Genomic DNA, 26,573 nt, shown 5'->3' on the forward strand with positions numbered 1-26,573 from the left:
TGCAGGCTGTGGGCAGCCCTGAGGGAGGGTCCGTGTGAGAACAGAAGACGACTTACCGGCTAGTGAGTTCCCAGAACAGCTGGAGAGGAGTCGGGAGCGGGGGGACCGCCCTGGGCTCATCCCTGGCCTGGGTCCCCTTGCAGACACAGCTCTGACCCGCCCATCGGGGCCCAGTCGTCCTCGAAGGAACTGGGCGGAGGAGATTGGAATGCACCAACCATTGCAAGCTGCTAGCATTTCATTAACTTTCTTCAGCTCTGTCTGTTCTCCTGTAAAGTATATTCCGTGAGTTTTAACATTTGTTTATTGAAGCCTTTTTATTTCTAGAAATTCCACTTGGTTCTTTTTCATTCAGCTGTGTCACTTAAAAACATTTTTTAAAATATTCTTATTTAGAGGGGGGAGGGGAGGGAGGGAGGGAGGGAGGGAGGGAGGGAGAGAGAGAGAGAGAGAGAGAGAGAGAGAGAGAGAGAGAGAGAGAGATGTGGGAGATGTGAGAGAGAAACATCGAGTGGTTGCCTTCCGCAAGTGCCCGACCACGCCCTGACCGTGCCCGACCACGCCCTGACCGTGCCCAACCACGCCCTGAAGGGAAACCCAGGCATGTGCCCTGACCAGGAATCAGAGCTGCGGCCTTTGGTGTACGGGATGAGGCTCCCACCACCCGAGCCACACCGGCCAGGCTGCTGTGCCACCTGGTAGAGTTTCTGTTCCCTGCGGGATCCTCTTCTACTGACCGGAGCGGAGTGGGCATTTCCGGCTTAGAGGGTCTGTCTGACGTCTCCTCAGGTTTGTCCTGGTGTCTGTTTCGTTCTCTCCTGTGGCATCTAGTTCCTAGGAGCTCCTGGTGACCTCTGAGTGCCTGCTGGCTCATTGCATTAGAAGAACTGGGTCTGCTGGTGGCAGAGCAGGAGGGAGCACCCTCCTCGGCTGCTGGGAGGGCCTGTTCCGGGGGCCTGGCTCGGGTTTCTGTCCCTGTGAGGTGAAGGGTCCTGATGAAAGTTCCGCCTCTGCAGCCAGCACAGGCCTCCGGGGGAGAGGGCTTGGCTGTTTCTGTCTCCCTGGCGTCCTTTCGATCTGTCTGCGGAGGATCCGCGCGGTCTCTCGGTTCTTTAAGTCTTAAAATAACGTCCCTTTGAAAAATTCGGTTGCTGAGTTTGTTTCTGCTTGGGTTGCTCGTAGTGGAGTGTGACCACGGCTCAGCCCGGGGCCCAGAGCCTGCCTTGCCGGGACAGGAGTCCCAGGGGAGCCGGTGGCCTGGACTGGGAGTGGGGGGAGGTGGCCATGGGCGACCAAGGAGCTCAGCTGGCCCAGGCCCGTGGCCGCTGGCCTCGCCGCCGCTCTGGCTCCGGGCTCCTGGGTCTCAGCCCGATCGCCCTCCTGTCTCAGCTCGCAGGCCTGCGTGTGACTGGTCACTCCGCCTCCACGTTCCCTCGCCTTCCCTGCCACGCCTCATCCCTTTCCTCCTTCGAGGCTAAGTTTAAGCCCCTCATCTCACATGAGGGAGTCGTTCTAGATTCATGTGTTCATGTGGCAGACAGTCCAGTCCGGAGCCCTGGTCTAGGGGCTGGGGACACGGCCATGAGCCCCAGGCGGCCCTGCCCGCAGAGCTGGTGAGGGCAGCGAGGCAAGCCAGCGGCCTGGCAGGCCCGCGGACCCTTTAGTGTTGGGAAGTGGAATCCAAAAACAGTGCAGTGGACCCATATCCATATTTATACAACACACAGTGGGGAGGGGACCAGGTCCCAGGGAGCCTGGAGCTGACCGAGGTGGTGAGGCCAGTATCATGCTCTAAGTGTGACAACAAAGAAATAAAAGGAAAGCAGCATATGCCACAGCCTCTCTCTCTCTCTCTCTCTCTCTCTCTCTATATATATATATATATATGTGTGTGTGTGTGTGTGTGTGTGTAATAAAATAAATAAGACAACATGCGCTTCAGAGGTACACGTTGGGCCGAGCCAGAAGGCCCAGGGGAGCAGCCTGCCGGCCTCCGAGGCAGGAGCTGGCCGGCACCAGGCGCTTGGCGGGGCCGCGAGGGACGGCTTTTCTGAAAGAGCAGAAACCCCCCGGGAAAGTTTGAACAGTGCAGAGGACAGTGTCCCCCAGTGCCCACCGGCGTTGCACCCCTGCGAAGTCGGGGTGTCCTAGACCCGTGCAGACAGGACTGTCTGTGCCCCTCGGCCCCGAGCAGGCCACGGCTGTCCACCTGCACGCGTGCGGCCGGCATCGCGCTGGACAGTCCTGTGCTGCCGGGGCCAGCGCCTCTGTCCTGCCCTCTAAATGTCAGCTGTGACCTCCATCAGAATCCCCTCCCCCATTTCCAAAACTCCCCCTGGAGTGACCCCACTTCCCCGACTCCTGCGGGGAGCCAGTGGCTCTACCCAGGCAGTGTGGCCGCTGCAGGGCCCTGGGAGTCCATCAGCCTGAAGAAGCAGGACTTCCGGAGGGGTGAGCAGAACCCCCTGAAGACACACTCTCCTTAACAAACTGAGCGTGTTTCTGGAAGCGACGCCCACTCGTGGTGGCAGTACCAAGGTGGGCTGGGCAGGGCAGCCCTGGCTCCACTGCTCACGGAATGCCATTCCCCTCCCTTCAAGGACGTCCTGCCTCTCTGAACTCGGGCTCACCCCGTTTCTCCCGATGGTACCAGAGGCCCCTGCCTGCTCCTGGGCTAGTTTCACTTTTAGTTCAGGGGCTGGATGGCCAGCTTTTACCAGAGCAGGGCCGTGGCCTTTCTTGGAGGGAGGAGAGGGGCTGAAAGGAGAGGGCTCCCGTCTCTGACCTGCTCCCCCAGCGGCCCCCTCCGTGGGCCTGGCACCCGTCTTTCTGGCGTGTTCCGTGCTCCCAGAGCACGAGGCGGCTCTCAGAGGCCGGGAGCCCACCCGGCCCAGGGTGTGAGGCCCTCCGGTGACGGGGAGCTCACTGCCTCACCGCAGCCCCTGCTCTTGTCCGAGAGGCCGAGGCTCCGGTGCCAGCGTCTCACCAGGACCCGCTCCCTCCTCCCGCCACACCTAGAATAGGAGCTCCCAGCTCATGCCTCCTTTATACGCAGAGGCTGACACCCTTCGGAGTTTGGGCTTTTGAAACTCATGAGTGTTTTGTGTGTCTCCCCAAATAAAAATTGTAATAGTGACTTTGTCCCTGGGATTTTGATCGGCTCTATCTTCGATCAGGTGCCCTCTGATGGGAGAATTCCCGCGGAGGGGTCTCGGAGAGCAGGGGAGCCTCCTCACACCGGCGGGGAGAGGGAGGAGGGTGGTTTCAGGGGAAGAGAAGCCTCGGCCTGGTCCCACCGGGAGCGGGGAGTGGCCGGCACAGCCTCCGGGAGGCCGCGGTCCCCGGGACCGGAGGAGGCAGCCTCGCAGCCCTCCGTGGGCAGGATGGCAGTTGGCCAGGAAGGATGCAGGTGTCAGCTGCCGGCAGCCAGTGTCCACAGAAGCCGGGCACAGGCAGGGCCAGGGGTGGGGCCAGGAGCCTCTGAAAGTCTCCCTGGGGCGGAGGGCACGTGTCCCCCCAGCTGAGGTCCTGCTCTCAAACCTGCCTCTCAGACTCTCCACTCCACTCAGTCCGGGATGCTCCACGCCCGGGCCTGCTCCTCTGCCTGTCCCCGGGGCCCAGTGGGATTGGAGGGCAGGGCGCCGGCTGGGGTTTGGCGCCGGGAGGCCCTGAGCCCCCCATGAGCCCGTGTCCTTCCCGCCCACCGCAGACTGCCTCTTCAAGGTGTGCCCCATGAACCGCTACTCGGCCCAGAAGCAGTACTGGAAGGCCAAGCAGACCAAGCAGGACAAGGAGAAGATCTCGGACGTGGTGCTGCTGCAGAAGCTGCAGGTGTGTGTGCAGGTGTGCACCGTGTGTGCGCAGGCGTGCGCCAGAGCCGACGGGCCCCGTGGGGAGTCCAGTGGTTTTAAAACCCCATATGCAGAGGTTGGCGTTCGCTGCTGTGGAGGTGAGGTGGGGGGAGAAGTGTCCTCCCAGCAGCCCGCTCGGCTGCATGACCCCTTGGTGCCCCTTGGAAGAAGGTGCCCTCCCCCAGGCTACACGGCCCCGTGGCTCAGTGGGCGGAGGGCGGACTGGGGTTCAGCTCCCACCAGCCCTTCAGCTGGACCCCACGGTGCCGTGAACAACCCGCCCAGCTGCCCACGGGGTTCCCACTGGCTCCAGGAACCGCATTTGAGAACTAGTCGTAACTTCTCCCTTGTTTTGTAGAGTTGGGGCCTGGTCCCCGAGAGGGGGCTGGGCTGTCTGGGGTCACTCTGTGGTTTGCCGTGGGGCCTGGACACGGACGGTGCATGGTGCGAGGCCTGGTGGTGGCTCGTGGCCTCTCGGGGGCAGTGGCCAGTTCACATCCTGGGCTGTCCTCTGTGGACAGCTCAGGGCTGGGGCCTGGCTGTGCAGGGGAGAGCAGGGGGCTTGTCTGGGCCAGGCCTGTCTGCAGCCTGCTTCCAGCCCGCCCTTGGCCCTGGTACTTCACCCAACGCAGGCCTTGCCTCTCTGAGTCCCTTGCTCTGAGGAGTGGGTGTGGGTGGGGGAAGGGTAGCCCCACCCCAGCTGTGAACTGGGCTGGGGAGGGGCTGAGCTCTGTTATAAGTACCCCATCGCACTTGCTGAGCTGGGGGCGCTCACAGGCTTCCTCCCTGCCGGACCCAGGCCGGGGCTGAACGGGATCTGGCCTGGGCGTGGGCCCTCACATGTGCACCGACACGCACTCAGAGCCACATGTGTTGCACAGCCATGCTGTAGGCCTGTGAGGCACGTGCACACAGCAAGGCTCCCCAGCAGCCACCCTCCCCCCAGCCTCAGTCGGGGACCTGGGTAATGGGACTAAAGAGAGGAAGGGGCAGAGGGGCCAGGCTTTCAGGGACTGCCAGTCTGATGGAGGGGGCGGAGCCTACCCTCAGATAGCTTCTAGTTCAATGCGACAGAAGTGCCCGAGAGGCTGTCCTCCACGGGATGCAAACCAATCCCCCAGGACCAGGTGGACCCATCAGAGGTGGATGTGGCAGTCAGGGAAGGCTCCCTGGAGGCGGTGGGCTGGGAGCACACACAGTTTTGGGAGGGAGGGCCACAGAGGAGTGGGGAGGAGGAGGAGGCAGGGGTACCAAGCACGCTAGCCAGCGTTTGGGCTGGGGCAGGCCCCTGGTTCGGGCATGGGAGTCTGGTGAGATGGGGTAGTGAGGCTCAGCTTAGGTGTCTGCCAGGGTGTGTGGGCATCGGGGGCTCATGGGCTGGCTGGCATGCCCCCTCCGAGGGAGGTGGCCTGGGCCTGCCCCTTCACGCCCGCTCAGTCCCTCTCAGCAGCGGAGGGAGCGGGCGAGACGGCCTCTGAGGGTCGCCTGGGCGCGGTGCCGGGAGCTGCGTGCGTGCGAGCGCGTGTGTCCACCTTGTACGTGTCTGCGCAGCACGCGGCCCAGATGGAGCAGAAGCAGAACGACACGGAGAACAAGAAGGTGCACGGGGACGTCGTCAAGTACGGCAGCGTGATCCAGGTGAGCCCCTCCCCGACGCCAGGCTGCTGGGGAGGGCGCCGCCGGCACGCCCCGGGGTGTCCCCAGTGGTGGCTCCGGGCGGCTCTGTGACTGCACGTCTGCTCTGTGTGTGGCCGAGCGCCTGCCTGGGGTGCCTGGCGCGTGTCTCCAGCGCGGGGGCCGCCAGCGCAGATGCAGCCACGCGGGCTGGGTTCATCGTGGCCCCGGGACGCGGGCAGGTTCCTTGACTGCCCGGTGCCTCCGCTTCCCCATCTGCACAGCCAGGCCAGTGGCGGTGTCGCCTCTGGGTTGCCGTCAGGTTGCGTGTGATCATGCGTGTCAGGAATTTAGAACAGGGCTAGCTTCTGTTTTTAAAGAAATATATTTTTATTGATTTCAGAGAGGAAGGGAGAGGGAGAGAGAGAAACAGCAATGATGAGAGAATCATTGATCGGCTGCCTCCTGCACGCCCCCTACTGGGGGCTGAGTCCCCAACCCGGGCATGTGCCCTTGACCAGATCGAACCCAGGACCCTTCAGTCCGCAGGCCGACACTCTATCCCCTGAGCCAAATCGGCTAGGTCAGGACGTAGCTTCTGTTTTTGTGATCACCAGTGCCCAGCTGGTGTGCGTTGGTGTGTGCCTGCGTGTCTGTCTGTGTGTTCGTGTCTGTGTGTCTGACACTGTGTGCATCCAGCTGTGACCGAGGGTCCAGGGCCTCCCACGGCTCCCGGTGGGCTGGCCTCGGGCCTCTCACCCTCCCCGCCTGCCCCAGCTCCTGCACATGAAGAGCAACAAGTACCTGACGGTGAACAAGCGGCTGCCGGCCCTGCTGGAGAAGAACGCCATGCGGGTGACGCTGGACGCCACGGGCAACGAGGGCTCCTGGCTCTTCATCCAGCCCTTCTGGAAGCTGCGGAGCAACGGGGACAACGTGAGATGGGCCGGCTCGGGGCTCGGGGCTGGGGGCTCGGGGCTGGGGGCTCGGGGCTGGGGCTCGGGGCTCGGGGCTGGGGCTAGGGCTGGGGCTGGGGCTGGGGGAGGCGCAGACCTCAGCTCTGGGGGCCGGGGGAGGGCATGTCCAGTTCTCAGAGGGGCAAACGAGGCCAGGGCCAGGAGGCCTGCCCTTCCCGCCCTCACCGGCTCCGCCTGTCCCCACAGGTGGTCGTGGGGGACAAGGTGATCCTCAACCCCGTCAACGCGGGGCAGCCCCTGCATGCCAGCAATTACGAGCTCAGCGACAATGCCGGCTGCAAGGAGGTGAGTGGCGTGGGGGGCCGGCCGCTCGGGGAGAGGTGACCCCTCCGGCCTGTCTCCCAGCATGGCCCCCGTTATCCACCGCCCAGGCTGGCAGCCCCAGGGCAGCTGGGCTGGCGGCCCGTGCGGGGCTGGCCCTCCCCTCAGGCTCTCGGCCCTCAATGCTGGCCCTCGCCCCAGAGGCCGGGGTCTGCCTGCCGTCACGGTCTCCACCCTTCCCCAGGTCAACTCTGTGAACTGCAACACCAGCTGGAAGATCAACCTGTTCATGCAGTTCCGCGACCACCTGGATGAGGTGTTGAAAGGGGTAAGGACGGGCCCCCACCGCTGCCCCACAGGTCCCCCCTCCCCCCGACCCTCCCCTCCACGTGCCCCCTGCTGGGGCTCTGCAGCCCCTCCAGGCCCCCTCCACCCCACAGAGGCCTGCCCACCTGCCCATCTACACCTCCCCTTCTCATCTCTGGCCTCACAACCCCTCTCCACTCTCCAAGTCCTGGCTGGCCTCAGTTCGCTCTCTTGCTAAGGGGGTGTCAGTAGCCTGGGGTCCGTGTCCCCCACATTGGGGTGGGCCAGATCCTTTGAGCCTCTGTCCCGTCCCCCATGCCTGCTCCGTGGATCTGGGCCAGGCCCCTTCCCCCTGCCGTGGTTCTAGACCAGCTGGTGTGGGCGCTGGGACATCAGGGGTTGGCAGGCCGGGAGAAGACGAGCCTTGGTGGGGGGCAATGGACCGGGAAAGACTTTGGGAGGGACCAGAGCAGAGGGTGGAGGAGGTGGGGAGGCCGTTGGAGAAACCCTGACAACCAGACGCGGGGAGGAAGGAGGAGCGTTCAGAGGCTCCTCGGGCTGCAGGGCACAGAGCAGCCTCCTGGGTGCAGGCAGTGTGTGGAGGGCAGAGTTAGAGGTAGCAGCGAGGGTGGGGCTCCCCGCTGGGGGAATCAGCCGGTACACCTGGCCGTGATACCTGCTAAAGAGACAGGTGACAGGCCCTTGGCGCAATCGGTTAGCGCGCGGTACTTATAAAGAGACAGGTGACAGGCCCTCGAGCGGCTACATCAGGAGGCCGCCTGTGTTTGCTGCACGTGACCCTGCCCAGAAGCCTGCGATGCTCCCTTTGCCCCCTCCACCAGCCAGGCTGCTCTGTCAGACCTTCTGTCCTCCTCAGGCTGCCGCACCCTCCTCCTCCCTCCCATCTCCCAGGCTGTTTCCCATCTACCCTTGCTCTGTGCCTTTCCCTCTCTTAAACCTGCACGTCATCCACACATCGATCAAGGCTCAGCCCATGTGCCACCTCTTCCCGGAAGCCTTCCCTGATTACACATTCCAGCTCCCCATCTGTGTAACACTTAGAATAGGACACTCACTGGGCTGCCCCCCGAGGTGCTGCCCGAGTGGTGGGGTGAACCTGCCGTGGCTCATGGCTCCGATGTCAGACTCCAGGCGACTCGGAAGTGAGACCTGAGCTAACAGAGCCACCCCGTGTTTGCTGTCGCCCTGCACTGCCTGGATACAGAAGCCACCGGGTTCTGCCATAGTAACAGGGCCAGTCTGTGTGTATCCCTTCATTCCTTCATTCGCCCGCTCAGGCGTTCACTCCCCAGATGTTGTGAGAACTTGTGTCCGGCGCAGTGTAGGGGCGGATATGCCATCAGTGATAACGGGAGCAGCCGGCCCGCGGGGGAGTGAGGTGGAGAGGTGAGGGCACGGGTTCATGCCCCATCTGTCACTGGCTACGTGACCATCGACAGGCATGCACCGCCTCTGTGCCTGAGTTTCTGCGCCTGTAGAACGGGGTAATGTGTGCCGGAGGGCTAGGGCGTGGAGTGGTGAGAAGGTCATGCAGAGGGCTCACACAGCAGCTGGCATGTGGTAAGAGTGTGGTGGTACCTCGTCATACAAACTAGAATCACACATTCTGCAAGGAGGGCACGGTGTTCCCATTTTACAGAAGAGGAAAGTGAGGCTCAGATGTTAGGGACTTACGCAGGTCACACAGCTCGAAAAGCGGAGCCAGGAGCCAAACTTGGTCTCAGTGTGCTAAGCTGTGGCGATGAACAGGCCCCGGTCCCTGCACCGCAGCCACTCAGCCAGCGGGGAGCGGAGGGATGGGCGCGAGGCCCGAGAGCTGGGCGGGGAGGGCCGGGCGGGGAGGGCCAGGAGAGATGCCGCCAGGCGGGTGGAGGGGAGCCTCGGGATTGACCCCTGGAGGCCAGGGGTACTGACGGGAGGCGCGATCCAGGACAGGTGTGAACACGGAAGGCTGGGCGGACGCTGGGCAGGAGCGTGTCTGCCCCAGCTGAGGGGGCTCTGAACTTGGGGTCTGGCTGAGGGTCCTGGCCGCCCTCTGCTGCCGGCTCTGGAAGGAGCAAATGGGGCGCAGCCGGCAGCGCCTGCGGGGGAGGCCCTGGTCCCTCCTGAGCCCACCCCCCGCCTGCAGGGGGACGTGGTGCGGCTGTTCCACGCGGAGCAGGAGAAGTTCCTGACGTGCGACGAGTACAAGGGCAAACTGCAGGTGTTCCTGCGCACCACGCTGCGCCAGTCCGCCACCTCGGCCACCAGCTCCAACGCCCTCTGGGAGGTGGAGGTCAGAGCCCTGCCCCTGGCGCCCAGGCCCAGCCCTTCTCTCCAGCTCTGGCTCCACCCTCCCTCTTCCTCCATCACTGTGGGGGGGGGGATGGGGAAGGTGGTCCCTGCCCCTCCTCTGAGCCCCTACACGGCCAAGGGGCCAGGACAGGCCCAGGAGCCCCGGCCCAGAGCTCCGCAGGCCTCCAGTGCCCTGCCTGCCCCTGCCTCCCCGGAGCACCCCCTGCGGGTAGCTCACCCGCCTCACCCTGCACCCCAGGTGGTCCACCACGACCCCTGCCGTGGAGGCGCTGGCCACTGGAACGGCCTGTACCGCTTCAAGCACCTGGCCACGGGCAACTACCTGGCTGCTGAGGTGAGTGGGGGCAGCGGCATCCGGGAGCCCAGGCTGGTGCTCCCGGGCTTGTGTGCCTGGTGCACGCCACACGCAGACACGTGTCTGGACCCTCCCTCTCTGCACTCAGGCGCTTATTTAACAAATGGCAAGTAACCGCGTGACAGTAAATGGGCCTGTAAGAATGCCTGTGCCCTGCCCGGTGCCAGGAGCTGGGCTACCATAGGGAGCGAACTTCCCAGCATCCGTGTCTGTCTGTGTTGCACAGGTTGTGTGGACTGGGCATTGTGTGTGTGTGTGTGTGTGCGTGCGTGTGCGTGTGCGTGTGTGTGTTCATCGTGGGGCTCCGGAGGGGTCGTGGAGGGCAGGGCCTGGGGGCTCCCATTGGCGGCTTCCCCAGGAGTCACATGGGTTTCGGGGCTGAGGTGGGCACCCCTGGGGGACATATATGAACTTTGTCTCCGGGTGTGTGTGTGTGTGGGGGTGTCACGTGGTATAGCGGGGTGTCTAAGAGCTCCCCGACTTGTTTCTCCTTCTAGGAGAACCCCAGCTACAAGGGTGATGCCTCTGACCCCAAGGCAGCAGGAGCGGTGAGGACGCACGCAGGGCTCCGGGCTGGGGGGAGAGTGGCGTGCATCGCCCTGGGGGTGGGCGGGCAGGGGGCCCGTGAACCCCGGGAGGTGGGCTGGAGAGGGCAGGCCTCTCGGGTGGGAGGCGGTGGTTCCAGGGGGCCTGAGAGGAGGGAGGGGCTCCTGCCTGAGCTGGGGTCTTCACCCAGGGAGTGCAGGGCCGCCCAGGCCGTCGGAACGCTGGGGAGAAAATCAAGTACCGCCTGGTGGCTGTGCCCCACGGCAACGACATCGCCTCGCTCTTTGAGCTGGACCCCACCACGCTGCAGAAAACGGACTCCTTCGTGCCCCGGTGAGTAGGCGCCACGTGCCTGTGGCCTCACTGTCCCTCTGGGACTGAGCTCTGAGCCATGTAGGCAGCTCACCACCCCTGGATGCTTGTCATGTGCCAGCCCTGGGCACTGCTCTATTGAAATGCCTTCTCTCCAGTGGGTCTGGGCGGGGGTTGGGGGGGGGCCCTGACTGTAAGGCCCCCAGCCCTGAGATTCTAGGACATAAGTCACATCAGGAGACTCCCTGGTGTCCGTCAGGCGTTAGCCCTCGTAGGGCCCTCAAGCACATGCCCTGTCCAGCGGGATATAGTGTGCCCATCACCAGCGTGGGTGAGGGGACAAACTGAGGCACCGCAGGCCGTGCCCTTGGCTGCAGCTCTCGGGCAGGTGCTGTTGGAGGTTCAGATTGCCTTTTACTTCAGAAAGGTCATCACGTTTCATAAAGCCATGGCTTTCCGCGGTGACAGCAGCATGTTGACGCTACACGGGACACATGGCTACGCAGCCTCATTTGTCCAATGAATTCTGGTCCCAAGTGGACAAGCCTTGGCGTGGAGCTCTGGGTGTGGGCGTGGGCGAGGCCGGGGCCTGGGTTCGTGCAGTGTTAGCGCAGGGCCTCCTCTGGCTCCTCACCTGGAGGGGACCCACCCGGGCCCGTGTGGTCAGCGGGGAGATGGGAAGCGGGCTGGGGGGCAGACGCCGGGCGTGCTGTGTACACTCGGGTCCTTCCTGCAGGAACTCGTATGTGCGGCTGCGGCACCTCTGCACCAACACGTGGATCCAGAGCACCAACGTGCCCATCGACGTGGAGGAGGAGCGGCCCATCCGGCTCATGGTGGGGCCGCCTGGGCCTGGGGCCGGGGCCGGGGCCAGGGCTGGGGCTGGGGTTGGGGCTGGGGCCGGGGCCGGGGCTGGGGCTGAGACCCAGGCTTGCCCCTGAGTGCCCTGGCTGACTTCTGTCCCTGCAGCTGGGCACCTGCCCCACCAAGGAGGACAAGGAGGCCTTTGCCATCGTGTCGGTTCCCGTGTCTGAGATCCGAGACCTGGACTTTGCCAACGATGCCAGCTCCATGCTGGCCAGTGCCGTGGAGAAGCTGAACGAGGGCTTCATCAGCCAGAACGACCGCAGGTGGGCGCGGGGAGGCTCCCGAGGTTCCCCAGGGGCCGTCTTCCAGGTCTGCTGTTGGTGAACCCAGCAGCCACCGAGCAGGAGCCGGCAGGCGGGGCTGGGGCGGGGAGGCGGAGGTGAGGACTGACCCGCGGCTGGCCGGCCGCCCGCCTCCCTGCTCACGTACTCCCGGAACCGGCCCTGGTTTGATGATGGGCCTGGGGGTCGGGTGGAGAGACTGTCCAGGTCACACAGCTAGTCGGTGGCAGATGGAAATGCAGAGCCCCTGGCGCCAGACGCCCGCGGTGCCCTGCTGTCCCTTCAGATGGGTGTGGATGCGCGGCTCAGTCTTGGGGCAGGAGGGGGGTGAGGGGTGTTTTGAGAGCAGGTCAGGGTGAAGCGGGCAGGGAAGGGCATGGGCTTTGTGCTTTGGAGAGCTGTGTGTGTGTGTGTGTGTGTGCGGGGGGGGGGGAGCGCCAGCTGCCCATGGAGGGGGGGGGGCACGGGCTGGGTGGGTCCTGGGGCTTTCCCCGGCGGGCATCTCACGCGTGCCGTCTCCATGCCCTTGGTGAAGGTTCGTCATCCAGCTGCTGGAGGACCTGGTGTTCTTCGTCAGCGACGTCCCCAACAACGGGCAGAACGTCCTGGACATCATGGTCACCAAGCCCAACCGGGAGCGGCAGAAGCTGATGCGGGAGCAGAACATCCTCAAGCAGGTGGGCGACCACCATGGCCTGCGGTGCACACCTGGGGGAGGGGGGAGCCAGAGGCACAGATCTGGGGAGGGGGAGGACAGGGAGTCAGGGGCACAGACCTGGGGAGGGGGAGGACGGAGCCAGGGGCGCAGACCTGGGGGGGGGAGGGGAGCCAGGGGCACAGACCTGGGGAGGGGGAGGACAGGGAGCCAGGGGCACAGACCTGGGGAGGGGGAGGACAGGGAGCCAGGGGCACAGCCCTGGGGAGGGGGGACAGGGAGTCAGGGGCACAGACCTGGGGAGGGGGAGGACAGGGAGCCAGGGGCACAGACCTGGGGAGGGGGGACAGGGAGCCAGGGGCGCAGACCTGGGGAGGGGGAGGACAGGGAGCCAGGGGCACAGCCCTGGGGAGGGGGGACAGGGAGCCAGGGGCGCAGACCTGGGGAGGGGGAGGACAGGGAGCCAGGGGCACAGACCTGGGGAGGGGGGAGGGGAGCCAGGGGCGCAGACCTGGGGAGGGGGAGGGGAGCCAGGGGCGCAGACCTGGGGAGGGGGGACAGGGAGCCAGGGGCGCAGACCTGGGGAGGGGGAGGACAGGGAGCCAGGGGCACAGACCTGGGGAGGGGGGGACAGGGAGCCAGGGGCGCAGACCTGGGGAGGGGGGAGGGGAGCCAGGGGTGCAGACCTGGGAGGGGTGGGGACAGGGAGCCAGAGGCACAGGCCTTGGGCTGGGGACAGGGAGCCAGGGGCACAGACCTGGGGGGGGCACCGGGAGCCAGGGGCTTTTTTTGTTTGTTTTTGTTTTGTTTTGTTAATCTTCACCTGAGGGTATTTTTTCCCATAGACTCTTTGAGAGAGTAGAAAGGAGGAAGGGAAGAGGGGAGTGAGGTGGGGTGGGGGGGTGGGGGGAGAGAGAAAGAGAAATATCGAAATTAATGTGAGAGATACATGGATTGGCTGCCTCCTGCATGTGCCCCTACAAGGACCGGGGATGGAACCTGCAACCCAGATATATGCCTTTGACCCAGAATCGAACCCTAGAACCTTTGGCTCCCAGGCTGACACTAACCACTGAGCCCACCGACCAGGGCTCGGCCTTCTAAGTTTGCCCTTTCCCACCTCCAGTTGAGCTGCATTCCCCCTGCAGTTCCTCGTCACCCCCGTTAGTAAAAACTCTATTTAGTGAGCACTTACCATGTGCCCTGCGTGCACTGGCTCACGTGATCCCCTCGGCCCGAGGGCCCGTTACTCCCCATGTCCCAGGGAGACAGGGCTCACAGGAGCAGCAGCCAGCCCGCAGCAGGGCAGGCGGAGCTCAGGATGCGGGGTCCAGAACTTGTGCTTAACTTTTTTTTCCTAAGCTTTTATTATGAAAGTTTTTAAATACTGAGACAGTATTGCAAGAATAGTGACGAGAACACGGCCCGCGCACTGCCGGCAGGCACCTGCGGCCATCGCCAGCTGGGCTGCAGGTGGCGCTGCGCCTCAGCGTCCGTCCCACGCCCACGCTCATGTTCCAAAGCGGGGCACCCCCCCCCAAGTTTTCAGCTCGCACCTCCTGAGAATCAGGACCCAGGACTGCTATCACGGCTAAGAAAGTTAGCAACGGTACCCAATCTGCATCCAATCTGCCCGGTAGGCGTGGCTCAGCGGTTGAAGTTTGACCTATGAACCAGGAAGTCAGGGTTCAATCCCCGGTCAGGGCACATGCCCGGGTTTTGCTCTGTCCCCACTGGGGGTGTGCAGGAGGCAGCCGATCAATGATTCTCTCTCATCATCGATGCTTCTCTCTCTCCCTCTCCCTTCCTCTTTGAAATCAATTTTTAAAAAATACATATTTTAGTTCAGTTTAGAATCAGCTGCGGGTGAATGTGGGGTGGCTTTGGGGCAGGGGCAGTTGGGGCTTCGGGTTCCTGGGTAATTAGGGGTACAGGCAGGTGTGGGAGACGCCTCCTCACACTCTCTGCTCCCCCAGATCTTTGGCATTCTGAAGGCTCCCTTCCGCGACAAGGGCGGGGAGGGCCCCCTGGTGCGGCTGGAGGAGCTGTCGGACCAGAAGAACGCCCCCTACCAGCACATGTTCCGCCTCTGCTACCGGGTGCTGCGGCACTCCCAGGAGGACTACCGCAAGAACCAGGTGCCGCTGGCCCGCCCCACGGCCCCCCCCCCCCCCGCCCCCTGGGGGCTGGACAGGGACCCAGACAGCAGGCTGGCTTCCTGGCCGGTGACCTGGCTGCTCAGAAGGGCCTTGCGCTGGGTTTAATGCTCTGTTGCCGTTGTGAGATTCTTAAGTTTGAACAGGGGTCCTGCTGTTCCACTTTGCATGGGGCCCACATGATGTACTGGTCCTGCCCGACAAGGCCCCTCCCTCGCGGAGGCCTGACCCTGGGAGGGACAGACCGCGCACCCAGTAACTCTGTTTAGAACCCCCACTCCTGCCCAGTGTGGGCTTCCTCTCCTGGATGCCGCCGTCCTGGGGTCGGGGGCCCCTGCCAGTGTCGGGCCCTGTCTCGGGTCTGGGCAGTGCTCTGGAGCAGAGCTGCACCCCTGACCCCCAGCCCGGCCGCCCCGCAGGAGCACATCGCCAAGCAGTTTGGGATGATGCAGTCCCAGATTGGCTACGACATCCTGGCCGAGGACACCATCACCGCCCTGCTGCACAACAACCGCAAGCTCCTGGAGAAGCACATCACCAAGACCGAGGTGGAGACCTTCGTCAGCCTGGTGCGCAAGAACCGGGAGCCCAGGTCAGCACCCCCAACCCCGCCCCCCCTCCACCCCTCCCCCCTGCCCAGCCCAGGTGGGCCTGCCCTCCCTACTGCCCCCCTCCCTCCAACCCTCACCCCTGCCCAGCCCAGGTCAGCTGCCCTCCTCACTGCCCCCCTCCCTCCACCCCTCACCCCTGCCCAGCCCAGGTCAGCTGCCCTCCCCACTGCCCCCCTCCCTCCAACCCTCACCCCTGCCCAGCCCAGGTCAGCTGCCCTCCCTACTGCCCCCCTCCCTCCACCCCTCACCCCTGCCCAGCCCAGGTCAGCTGCCCTCCCCACTGCCCCCCTCCCTCCAACCCTCACCCCTGCCCAGCCCAGGTCAGCTGCCCTCCCTACTGCCCCCCTCCCTCCACCCCTCACCCCTGCCCAGCCCAGGTCAGCTGCCCTCCTCACTGCCCCCCTCCCTCCACCCCTCACCCCTGCCCAGCCCTGGTCAGCTGCCCTCCTCACTGCCCCCTCCCTCCACCCCTCACCCCTGCCCAGCCCAGGTCAGCTGCCCTCCTCACTGCCCCCCTCCCTCCACCCCTCACCCCTGCCCAGCCCCGGTGGGCCCGCCCTCCCTGCTGCCCCCACTCTCTTCTTCCTCCACCCCTGTCCAGGGTAGAAAGTTGGCCTCTGCTGGTTGTTAAAACACTGACATGCTCCTGCCCCTTTTGGTAAATTGCCCCCTCACTGAGGCCCTGGCGTCCCAGCCCCTTCCAGGGTCCCTTCCTAATTGGGCCCAGTCTGGCTACAAGAGGGTTGCCGTCTGGGGCAGCCCGAGGCCCTCAGACCCTCCTCCAGTTGCTAAGTCAGTGCCTGTGTTGAGTCAGTTGTTAAGTATTTTGAATATCACTTCTGTCCTTGCACCTCCTTTATCCCGACTCCCTGGACCCCACTAGCGTCCCCCCCACCCCTGCACCCCCGCCCCACGCAGGGCTGTCTCTGGTAGCACATCTCCAAGCTCTGGGGGGGGGGGGGGGCTGTGCAGCCACTGGGGAAGGGGAGCTGCTCTGAGCGCCCCCACCCCTGCTGTCACCCCAGGTTCTTGGACTACCTCTCCGACCTGTGTGTGTCCAACCACATCGCCATCCCCGTCACCCAGGAGCTCATCTGCAAGTGTGTGCTGGACCCCAAGAACAGCGACATCCTCATCCAGACCGAGTGAGCAGGCGCGATGTCCCCCGTCCACGGCGTCCCACCCAGCTGGCACCCTGCCTGGCTCCCGGCCGCCTCAGACCTGGGGCCCAGCTGGGTTCAGGCTGGAGCTGGCACCCAGCGCTCTCCGCAGACATGTACCCAGTGCCTGCTGTGTGCCCAGCTCTGTGCTGGTGCGGGGGGAGGGGGGGAGGGGGCACAAGAAGGAACCAAGGCCCTGCCCTCAAGAAGCTCGCGGTTTGTTTGGGGTTCCAGCTGGACGTGGGTCCCCACGGCAGGCAGCCTGGGAGCCTGGCTGGCTCTGGGCAAGCCCCAGGGGGGAGGACGGTGCGGCCGGGCTGCTCAGGGCGGGCTCTGGGTGGAGTCCCGTGGGTGATGGCGGGCCATGGTCTGCAGGCTTCGGCCCGTGAAGGAGATGGCCCAGGCCCACGAGTACCTGACCATCGAGTACTCCGAGGAGGAGGTGTGGCTCACCTGGACCGACAAGAACAACGAGCACCACGAGAAGAGCGTGCGGCAGCTGGCCCAGGAGGCGCGGGCCGGCAACGCCCACGACGAGAACGTGCTCAGCTACTACAGGTGCCCCCCTGCCCCCCCACCCCCCGTGCCCCGTGGCCGCCTCAGAGGCCGCAGCCCGCCCCCCCCCCCCGTGCCCCGTGGCCGCCTCAGGAGGCCGCAGCCCGCCCCCCCCCCCCCCCGTGCCCTGTGCCCCGTGGCCGCCTCAGAGGCCGCAGCCCGCCCCCACCCCCCGTGCACTGTGCCCCGTGGCCGCCTCAGAGGCCGCAGCCCGCCCCCCCCCCCCCGTGCCCTGTGCCCCGTGGCCGCCTCAGGAGGCCGCAGCCCGCCCCCCCCCTCCGTGCCCTGTGCCCCGTGGCTGCCTCAGGAGGCAGCAGCCCGCCCCCCCCCTCCCCCCCCACCCCCCCCCCGTGCCCTGTGCCCCGTGGCCGCCTCAGGAGGCCGCAGCCCGCCCCCCCCCCCCGTGCCCTGTGCCCCGTGGCTGCCTCAGGAGGCAGCAGCCCGCCCCCCCCTCCCCCCCCACCCCCCCCCCCCGTGCCCTGTGCCCCGTGGCCGCCTCAGAGGCCGCAGCCCGCCACCCCTCTCTCCCCCCCCCCCGCCGTGCCCTGTACCCCATGGCCGCCTCAGGAGGCCGCAGCCCGCCCCCCCCCCTCCCCCCCCCCCCGTGTCCTGTGCCCCGTGGCCGCCTCAGGAGGCCGCAGCCCGCCCTGCTGGGGGAGAGCTCCCGCAGCCTCCGCGGGCCTCCTGCCTCCACCTGCCCGAGCAGCACTGGGGGACCCCGAGGCCAGGCTCAGCTCAGTGACAGGCCTGGAAGGAACCCAAACCTGCCTCCACACACGTTTTAAAACCAAGGAGAGTGCGTAACGTATCAGACGTTCCCTGTCCACCAGGCACTGCTCCAAGCCCTTCACCCGTCACTCACCCAAACCTCAAGGCCCCTGTGGGGCAGGGACTACCCTCTCCCTCGGTGAAGTTCAGGAGACAGGCCAGAGAGGTAAAGGGACCTGCCCGAGGGTAGAGCTGTGGGGTGAGCACGGAGCCCATGGCAGGTAAGGCAGGGCTGAGGACCAAGCAGAGGGCGTGATGCCGCCTCCTCCAACCACCCCACCCCCAGTCCTGCCCTCACCCTCCCGAGGCTGGTTCCTCACGCTCTCCTGCCACATCCCAGCCTTGCTCTCAGCACCTGTCCTGGCTGAGCCAGAAAGCGCTTGCATCCTTAGCCAGTTGGGAGAGATTTGCAAACACCCGTAAGTCCAGGCTTTGTCCATCTCCTCTCGCTCAGAATGTGCCCTTTCTGTGACAGTGGCTGGTGCATGGTGGAGCCCAAGCCCCTTTGCCACTTTCTCACGCCCAGGCCCTGCCAGCAGCCCTCGCTAGCCCCCTGCCAGGCCCTCACCATGCCCCCTGCACGCAGGTACCAGCTGAAGCTCTTTGCCCGCATGTGCCTGGACCGGCAGTACCTGGCCATCCACGAGATCTCCCAGCAGCTGGGCGTCGACCTGATCTTCCTGTGCATGGCCGACGAGATGCTGCCCTTTGACCTGCGCGCCTCCTTCTGCCACCTGATGCTGCACGTGCACGTGGACCGCGACCCCCAGGAGCTGGTCACGCCTGTCAAGTTTGCCCGCCTCTGGACCGAGATCCCCACGGCCATCACCATCAAGGAGTGAGAGGGGTGGGGCAGGGCCGGCCGGGCACGGCGGGGTGGGCGGACCTCAGGGACCCTCAGCCTCACTGCCCCCACCCCCAGCTATGACTCCAACCTCAACGCCGCCCGAGATGACAAGAAGAACAAGTTCGCCAGCACCATGGAGTTCGTGGAGGACTACCTCAACAACGTGGTCGGCGAGGCCGTGCCCTTCGCCAACGAGGACAAGAACAAGCTCACCTTCGAGGTGGGCGGGACTCCCGCTTGCTGGGCACTGGGCTCGATGCGCCAGGGCTGGGTGGTGGGTCCCTGCCTCACTTCCCTCAGCAGCCCAGCAGGCAGGGGCACAGACGGCTGAGCCTCCCCAGGAGAGAGGCTTCTCCTCACCTGGGGGGGCTGCTGCCCCAGTCCCCTCCCCTCATCAGCCTGGGCTGGTCACAGGCCACCGCCCGGAGCCACGCCCACTGCCTGCATTTCTGCCCTGTCTCCCCCACAGTAGCCTCCTTTGCAGGCCTCTCTTCCTAGTAACCCACTGGGGCCGGGCGGCCTTTGTCTGGGACCCTTGGTTCCACCTCCACGCAGCCCCACAGCCGCAGAGGAACCTGATCCCATTTCACCACCAGAGCCCTGGCTTCCCCAGCTGTCCCGCCTGTCCCGAGGCCCCGCCCATCGTGCCATGGACACGCCCACCGCGCTCGGGCCCCGCCCACGCTCACCGCCCCGCCCCTCTCCGCAGGTGGTCAGCCTGGCGCACAATCTCATCTACTTCGGCTTCTACAGCTTCAGCGAGCTGCTGCGGCTCACACGCACGCTGCTCAGCATCATCGACTGCGTGCAGGGCCCGCCCGCCATGCTGCAGGCCTACGAGGACTCGGCCGGTGAGCTCTGCCCACCGAGTCACCCGCGCCCACCCTCAGCGCCTCCTTCTCCTCTTAGCACCAGAACTCCTCTCCGATCAACCACCCCCTCCTGGTGCAGCTCGCCTCCTGGCTCTGCTGTGAGGGGGTGTCTTTCGGCCCAGTCCCTTCACCCTAGGCTGGGCCAGCAGGGCCCCCTGCCCTGGGCTGTGGAGACCCCGTGCAGCTTTGTCTTGAGGGAGGAGGGGAGACACCGGCCCTGCCTGGGGAGCTCCCGGTCCGAGGAGGACACAGTCCTGCCACTGGGGAGTGTGAGGAGCGAGGGGGCAGCCTGAGGGACGGGCCACAGCCCTGCCCTTACGGACACCCCCAGGTGGCATAAACTCGGCTAAACAAACAGTGCACCGGGACGGGCACCTGGCTCTTAGTGCTCTCCGCGGCTCCGCCCCGTGCCCTGTGGCAGCTCACGATGCCACCTGAGAGTTCTCCCTGGTCTCCCCGCTCCTCACCTTGCCTGGCCCTCCCTTTTCCCCGATTGGGCTTCAAGCTCACCTCCCCCAGGGAGCCTCCTGGGTTGGCCTGGCCCCTTCCTTGCGGGGCTTTGCCCGGCAGCTGATGGAGACGGAGTCAGACAGGTGGGGGGTGTGGGTGGCTGCGTGCACCCTCGGTGAGCCCCTCTGTTCCCCACGCCTCAGGCAAGAACGTGCGGCGGTCCATCCAGGGCGTGGGCCACATGATGTCCACCATGGTGCTGAACCGCAAGCAGTCCGTCTTCGGAGCGCCCAGCCTGCCTGCCGAGGCCGGGGCCGCGGAGCCGCTGGACAGAAGCAAGTTCGAGGAGAATGAGGACATCGTGGTGATGGAGACCAAGCTGAAGATCCTGGAGATCCTGCAGGTGCCCGCGGGCGGGCGGAGCGGTGGGCGGTGTGGGAATGGGCAGGAGGGTGGGCGGTGTGGGGAGGTGGGTGGGCGATTCCCCTTAGATCACAGTGTCGCATGAGGGTCGCTGTACAGCCGGGGCCCTCACATTGTGGTCCTGGGACCGGCAGTATCAGCCCCCCGACACCCCCTGGGGACTTAGAAACTCAGGTTCATGGGCCCTGCCCCAGACTTGGGACCGGAACACTGGAGGTGGGGCCACAGTCTGGGCTGTGACAGCCCTCCCGGGGATTCTGGCTCCGCCCCCCTGTACAGGTGAGGACAGGACGGGGAGGGGACTTTTCCATGTCACACAGGTTTTGAAGCGGAGCTAGAGATTGGGGAGCCAGCTTCCTGGCGGGCAGACAGTCTTCCCTCCTTGCGTCTCCTCTGAGACGCCCAGCAGCACTGGGGAGGGGGCTGTTAGGGCCTTGAGGAGGGAGGACCCTTGCGTTTGCCTTGGTGCCCCCAGAGGATGGGAAGGGAAAGGCAGCGACCTTCGGGGCGACCCAGTGCCGGCAGGACCTGCTCAGGGGAGTCAGAGGAGGGGCTCTGAGTCCTGGGGTGTGGCCAGACGCTCTGCACTCCCCCCCCCCCCGGGGATGCAGGCAGTTGGGGTGTGTGCAAACTGTGTCCTCACCCCCACCCCACAGTGACCTCTGGCCTCACAGTCCCCGGTTTCCCCACCCGCCCCGGAGACTTGGGGCCCATTGGCAGGGCAGGGTGGGAGGACACGAGGTGGCCTTCGGACCTGGGGAGCTCCATGCCCCTTCCTGTTAGCGTCCGGCTTGGGGGAGAGGCTAAGTGGTTTTGGGGGTTTTGTCTCATTCTGAGAGGAGTTTTAGGAAATGGGGAGAGGGCGCCCTGAACCTCCCTGGGGAGCAGGGTCTTGATTGTTTTGGTCGTGCTGTCCCGTGATACCCCCAAAGAACTGTGCTGAGCCCCCGAATGCTGGAGCTCATTTGGGTGCCTGTCACCCCAGGGCCCCAGGAGCAGGACTGGCTTCCTGTCTCAGCCCAGTCCTCACCCCACCTCTCCCCTCCTCCAGTTCATCCTCAACGTCCGCCTGGATTACCGCATCTCCTACCTGCTGTCCGTCTTCAAGAAGGAGTTTGTGGAGGTGTTTCCCATGCAGGACAGCGGGGCCGACGGCACAGCCCCTGCCTTCGACTCCACCAGTGAGCCCACCGGCCTCCCCCGTCCACACAACTGCGGGCGGAGCCTGGGGCCCGCTCCCACACCTCCCTGTTTCCCAACCTGCAAAGGCCTTCCGTCCCCATAGTCTCACTTAATTGCCACAGTGAGGGAAAGGTCAGGAACCATTCCCTTTATTCCTTAAATGAGGCCCACAGAGGGGCAGGAATTTGCCCCGAATCATGGCCAGTCAGGACCTGAGCCAGACCAAGACCCCCGACCCAGGACTCTGCTCATCCCTGCGGGACAGTGGGCTGCGCAGCCCGTTCCCTGGATGGTTTCACCTCCCCACCAGGGAGGGGCAGGCAGAGGGGCTGCCACCCAACCAGGTGTAGCAGGGGTGGGTTGGGTGTCTCCCTATCCCTCACCCCTGTGTTCTCCATCTTTCCTGCACCTGGCACCCACCTGCCCCATCTCCCCCTCTTGCTCCCCACAGCTGCCAACATGAACCTGGATCGCATTGGGGAGCAGGCGGAGGCCATGTTTGGAGTGGGGTAAGGCCAGGGGTGAAGTGGGGGGTTGTGTGTGGGTTGGGTAGGTGATAGCAACGCAGACCTGAGACCCCTGGGATGGGCTGCATTTCCCACGGCCAGGCCGGGCCCCCCTCTGTCATCCCCTGGCTTTCTGCCCTGACCCTCCCTTGTCTGCCCAACCCCGGTGACAGGCGACGGTGTGGTCATGGCCCTGCTCCCTGAGGGCTTTTGCGCCCCTGCACCAGGACGGGCCAGGAGGCTGGAGTGGGGAGGGTCGCCCAGGAGTGGGGCTCACCCATTTCTGTGCCACACCTTGTGTCTCGAGAAGCCTTTGGGCCCTCTGAGGCGGCATTTATAAATTCATAACGTAAAGTTCGTGAGATGACAGAGGAAGCTAGTGGCATGAGGTGCAGCCATCAAAACACCGAGGAGAACAAATGTGCGTGCCAGCAACCTCGGCCTGGCTCTGGGCGCCTTAGGCAGCGTTAGGTGACGAGCCCTGCGGGGGACGGGCACCCTTCCTCCAGCAGCGGCGGGTGCCGGATGCTCCAGGGTGACGGGAGAACACCCGGGCTCTATTGATGCCGCTCGTTTTTCCTCATTGAAGGAAGAGCTGCATTTTGGTTAGAGGCTGATAGAGATGTTTTCCCCGTCCGTGTTCAAGGCCCCGGCTTCCGTCCATGAATCCCCTCGAAGCTCTGCTTCCGGCTCCATCAGGGCGAGCCCTGTGGGACCTGGGTGGGCGGGGGGGGGGGTCCTGTGGTGAGAAAATATCAGTAGTTTTAGCAAATATTGCACTGGGCGCTGGGTCTGCCCAATGGGTGGCCAGGAGCGAGCCAGCCGTGCCCACGCTGCCGCAGGAAGACAAGCAGCATGCTGGAGGTGGACGACGAGGGCGGCCGCACGTTCCTGCGCGTGCTCATCCACCTCACCATGCACGACTACCCGCCGCTCGTCTCGGGGGCCCTGCAGCTGCTCTTCAAGCACTTCAGCCAGCGCCAGGAGGCCATGCACACCTTCAAGCAGGTGCGGCCCCGCTCAGCCTGGCCCTCAGGGAGCAGGGGGTTGTGGGGGAGGACCACCTGCACCGAGCAGGCAGGCTGCCCTGGCCACGCGCCGCCTGCGCTGGGCACTGGGGTTAGCGGTGATGGAAGAGGTGCTCACAGCACGTTTGGGGTTCTCGGCCTTGCTGAGCTCCTTACGTCTTGGGTACTTGCACCTCTCCTCAGCCTGGCTCACGGGCTGTCACTCCCTAGGATGTGACGCACTTGGCAGCTGGCGAGCTCTATCTTGTGCGCTTTGCTAAGTGCTTCCCATCAGGCTGGCGCGCAGTCAGCCCTCACAGGGCTTCGTTACTGTGACGTGTGGTCTCTGCGGCTCCCTGTGGGATGGGGCTGGCATTTAACAAGTGCTTGCTGTGTAGCAGCCCTGGGTGTTGGCCTTGCGTTTACGGAATTCTGGCAGCCGCGCTGGCAACGTGGTCACTGTCCACGCCTGTTTTACTGAAGGGGTGGGTTGGGGCCAGGGGCCTTCCTCCCTCACCCACTGACCCCGAGTGGGGACGGGGGGAGGGAGCAGCACTCAGTGATGCCAGTACGCCCCGCCCCGCCCTGGTCAGGGTCCTAGTGAACAAGTAACAGGCCGCAGCCGAGGGGTGAGAGGCAGTGAGTGACTGACGCCAGGGATGAGGCAGCTCACGCAGGGCGTGCAGGGGCTGCAGCCATCGGGAGGCTTCTCGGAGGTGGTGGGCTTATAAACGTGGAGGGGAATGATGGTAGAGTGGAGACGCCAGCAGCAGAAGCCTGAATAGGACGGGACAGGGTGTCTGTGGGGCAGTGGACATGGGCCGCCGTCTCACTAGGCAGAGCCACAGGACGGGACAGGGTGTCTGTGGGGCAGTGGACCTGGGCCGCCGTCTCACCAGGCAGAGCCACAGGACGGGACAGGGTGTCTGTGGGGCAGTGGACCTGGGCCGCCGTCTCACAGGCAGAGCCACAGGACGGGACAGGGTGTCTGTGGGGCAGTGGACCTGGGCCGCTGTCTCACAGGCAGAGCCGCCCCCCCTGCAGGTGCAGCTGCTGATCTCCGCCCAGGACGTGGAGAACTACAAGGTCATTAAGGCGGAGCTGGACCGGCTGCGGACCATGGTGGAGAAGTCGGAGCTGTGGGTGGACAAGAAGGGCAGCGGCAAGGGCGAGGAGGTGGAGGCGGGCACCGCCAAAGACAAGAAGGAGGTGAGCGGGGCTGCGGAGAGTGGGGCCAGGGCCCTGGGAGGCTGGGCCGGGCTGACCCCACCCTGTGCCCCCAGCGGCCCACGGACGAGGAAGGCTTCCTGCCGCCGCCGGGGGAGAAGAGCAGTGAGAACTACCAGATCGTCAAGGGCGTGAGTGCGGGTCCCAGGGAAGGGTCTGCGGCCCTGGAGCCCCGGGGGCCGGCCCTCCGCCTCCCAGCTCTGCCGGCCACCGGCCCTCACGGTAGACGTCTTCCGGCTTTCCCTCCCGTTAAAAACAACCCACCAAGGTCCAGATGGGACTGTTCGGAGCTGGAGGAATGTCGTGAAATTCCACTGCAGTCACAGCGTTCTCGCATTTCACGGGCGGGGTTGGGTGCGAGTCCCCTGCCTTGTTTCCATGACCTGAGTCAGTGGCCGCGGCTCCTTCCCTTCCTGTCCCCGACGTGTACTGGGACCAGCTGTGGTGGCCGGGGGAGGGGAGGCCTGTGGGAGGAGGGGCCCTGGCTCACGCCCCTCCCCCCAGATCCTGGAGCGGCTGAACAAGATGTGCGGCGTCGGGGAGCAGATGAGGAAGAAGCAGCAGCGGCTGCTCAAGAACATGGATGCCCACAAGGTCATGCTGGACCTGCTGCAGATCCCCTACGACAAGGTGGCCCCCCCTTCCGCCAGCTTCACCCTGAACCCCCACCCAGCCCAAGCCACTGATCCCCAGTGCTGGGCTCACCGTGCTCACCCTGACCTGTCCCCAACACACCTGACCCCTCAATAGCATCTCAACCTTTGACCCTCTGCCCTCATCCTGATCCACTTTGACCTTGATTTGACCCCAGCCTCACTCTGATTCTTGACCCTGACCCCAGCTTCTGTCTTCTTCTTTGGTCTAATCCTGATCATTTCAGCTTCATCTTAGCTTTTGACCCTCAGCCTCTCCCTGACCATAATGTCAACTCAGCCTCACCCTGCTCCTGACTTTGGCTACTCACCCTACACCCCCCCCACCACCCCGATTCCAAACTTAGCCCCGTCTCAGTCTTTGACCTTTCCACCCCTCACCTTGGCTGACCTTGATCTTTTAAAAAATATATATTTTTATTGACTTCAGGGAAGAAGGGGGGGAGAGAGAGAGGAAGAGAGAAAGAGAAACATCAGTGATGAGAGAGAATAATAATTGATCAGCTGTCTCCTGCACGCCCCACACTGGGGATCAAGCCCACAGCCCAGGCATATGCCCTGACCAGGAGTCGAACCATGACCTCCTGGTTCATAGGTTGACGCTCAACCACTGAGCCACACCAGCTGGGCTGGCCTTGGTGTTGATATGTCTCAAGCCTCACTCTGACTCTTGACCCTGACATCATCCCAGTGTTCTCCTGACCTTGACCCCTTAGCCTTGCTCCCCCACTCCAGCCTCCTCTCACCCTCTGCTCCTCACATTTCCATATCCTGACCTGGAGCCCCAGCTTTCACCTTGAACCCAAGCCCTGACCCACCCCCCACCTGTCCTCCTGGGAGCACCCAGCACCCTCTCCCCTCTGTGCCCAGGGCGATGCCAAGATGATGGAGATCCTGCGCTACACACACCAGTTCCTGCAGAAGTTCTGTGCGGGGAACCCCGGCAACCAGGCCCTGCTGCACAAGCACCTGCACCTCTTCCTCACGCCCGGGGTGAGGGGCGGGGCGGGCGCGGGCCGGTGGGCGGAGGGGCGGCGGCCGGGACCCGCTCTGACCTCTGACGGACACCTGCACCCAGCTCCTGGAGGCAGAGACCATGCAGCACATCTTCCTGAACAACTACCAGCTGTGCTCGGAGGTCAGCGAGCCGGTGCTGCAGCACTTCGTGCACCTGCTGGCCACGCACGGGCGCCACGTGCAGTACCTGGACTTCCTGCACACCGTCATCAAGGCCGAGGGCAAGTACGTCAAGAAGTGCCAGGACATGATCATGACTGAGGTGAGGGGGGCCCGGGGCTCATGGGGCTCGGGTGGCCACGGAGAGGGGCTTGGGTGGCGGGACACAGTCGTGGGCGGCCACGGAAGGAGCTCTGGGTGCTGGGTGTGGAGGGGCCGCAGAGGCAGGCGGAGCAGGGCTCAGGTGGGGCCAGGAGAACTCAGACAACGGGCCTGAACGCAGACACTGTCATTTCTTATCGTTGACTTACGAGTCCTCACGCGCCCATGTGCCGAGGACCTTGTGTCCCCGGGGAGTCGGTGGAGTAAGTTTGGGGGTGGGGACATGGACTCTGGGGTGGGGGACACGGACCATGTCCTTTGCGCTCGTTGCCAGGCCCCAGCATGTGGCGCATAGTAGGCACTCAGTACGCACCTGATGGCTGAAGGCATGGAGGGTGGGGGCCGCCCCCATCGGGCTTCGTCCAGCGCGGGGCGGGCCGGGGAGAGGAGCCACAGTGGCGTGCGCTCAGGGAACTTGCGAAGGACACGCGTGTGCTGGGTATGCTGTGTCGTGCTGGTGCATTACTGTGGACAATG

The 26,573-nt window shown here is 64.7% G+C and overlaps 1 protein-coding gene across 1 annotated transcript in view; it reads left to right on the forward strand.

Moving 5' to 3' along the window:
- The window catches only part of ITPR3 (inositol 1,4,5-trisphosphate receptor type 3), a gene marked incomplete at its 5' end in the record, with an annotated part of 67,810 nt that overhangs the window by 24,174 nt on the left and 17,063 nt on the right, over positions 1 to 26,573 (forward strand). Inside the window, 28 exons of the mRNA XM_081093627.1 lie at positions 3,710 to 3,831; positions 5,403 to 5,489; positions 6,243 to 6,401; positions 6,629 to 6,727; positions 6,948 to 7,031; positions 9,159 to 9,305; positions 9,564 to 9,659; positions 10,178 to 10,228; positions 10,417 to 10,559; positions 11,275 to 11,374; positions 11,508 to 11,668; positions 12,222 to 12,363; positions 14,318 to 14,479; positions 14,917 to 15,089; positions 16,134 to 16,253; positions 16,644 to 16,826; positions 18,178 to 18,429; positions 18,514 to 18,658; positions 19,148 to 19,289; positions 19,964 to 20,163; positions 21,235 to 21,364; positions 21,817 to 21,874; positions 22,714 to 22,879; positions 23,923 to 24,087; positions 24,162 to 24,236; positions 24,610 to 24,735; positions 25,629 to 25,751; positions 25,837 to 26,037. Of these exons, the coding sequence (XP_080949753.1) occupies positions 3,710 to 3,831; positions 5,403 to 5,489; positions 6,243 to 6,401; positions 6,629 to 6,727; positions 6,948 to 7,031; positions 9,159 to 9,305; positions 9,564 to 9,659; positions 10,178 to 10,228; positions 10,417 to 10,559; positions 11,275 to 11,374; positions 11,508 to 11,668; positions 12,222 to 12,363; positions 14,318 to 14,479; positions 14,917 to 15,089; positions 16,134 to 16,253; positions 16,644 to 16,826; positions 18,178 to 18,429; positions 18,514 to 18,658; positions 19,148 to 19,289; positions 19,964 to 20,163; positions 21,235 to 21,364; positions 21,817 to 21,874; positions 22,714 to 22,879; positions 23,923 to 24,087; positions 24,162 to 24,236; positions 24,610 to 24,735; positions 25,629 to 25,751; positions 25,837 to 26,037 (3,812 nt within the window). The remainder of the gene's footprint in view (positions 1 to 3,709; positions 3,832 to 5,402; positions 5,490 to 6,242; positions 6,402 to 6,628; positions 6,728 to 6,947; positions 7,032 to 9,158; positions 9,306 to 9,563; positions 9,660 to 10,177; positions 10,229 to 10,416; positions 10,560 to 11,274; positions 11,375 to 11,507; positions 11,669 to 12,221; positions 12,364 to 14,317; positions 14,480 to 14,916; positions 15,090 to 16,133; positions 16,254 to 16,643; positions 16,827 to 18,177; positions 18,430 to 18,513; positions 18,659 to 19,147; positions 19,290 to 19,963; positions 20,164 to 21,234; positions 21,365 to 21,816; positions 21,875 to 22,713; positions 22,880 to 23,922; positions 24,088 to 24,161; positions 24,237 to 24,609; positions 24,736 to 25,628; positions 25,752 to 25,836; positions 26,038 to 26,573) is intronic.

This window comes from Myotis nattereri, assembly GCF_964212035.1.
Source record: "Myotis nattereri genome assembly, chromosome: 6".
In the NCBI taxonomy this organism is placed as follows: Eukaryota; Metazoa; Chordata; class Mammalia; order Chiroptera; family Vespertilionidae; genus Myotis; species Myotis nattereri.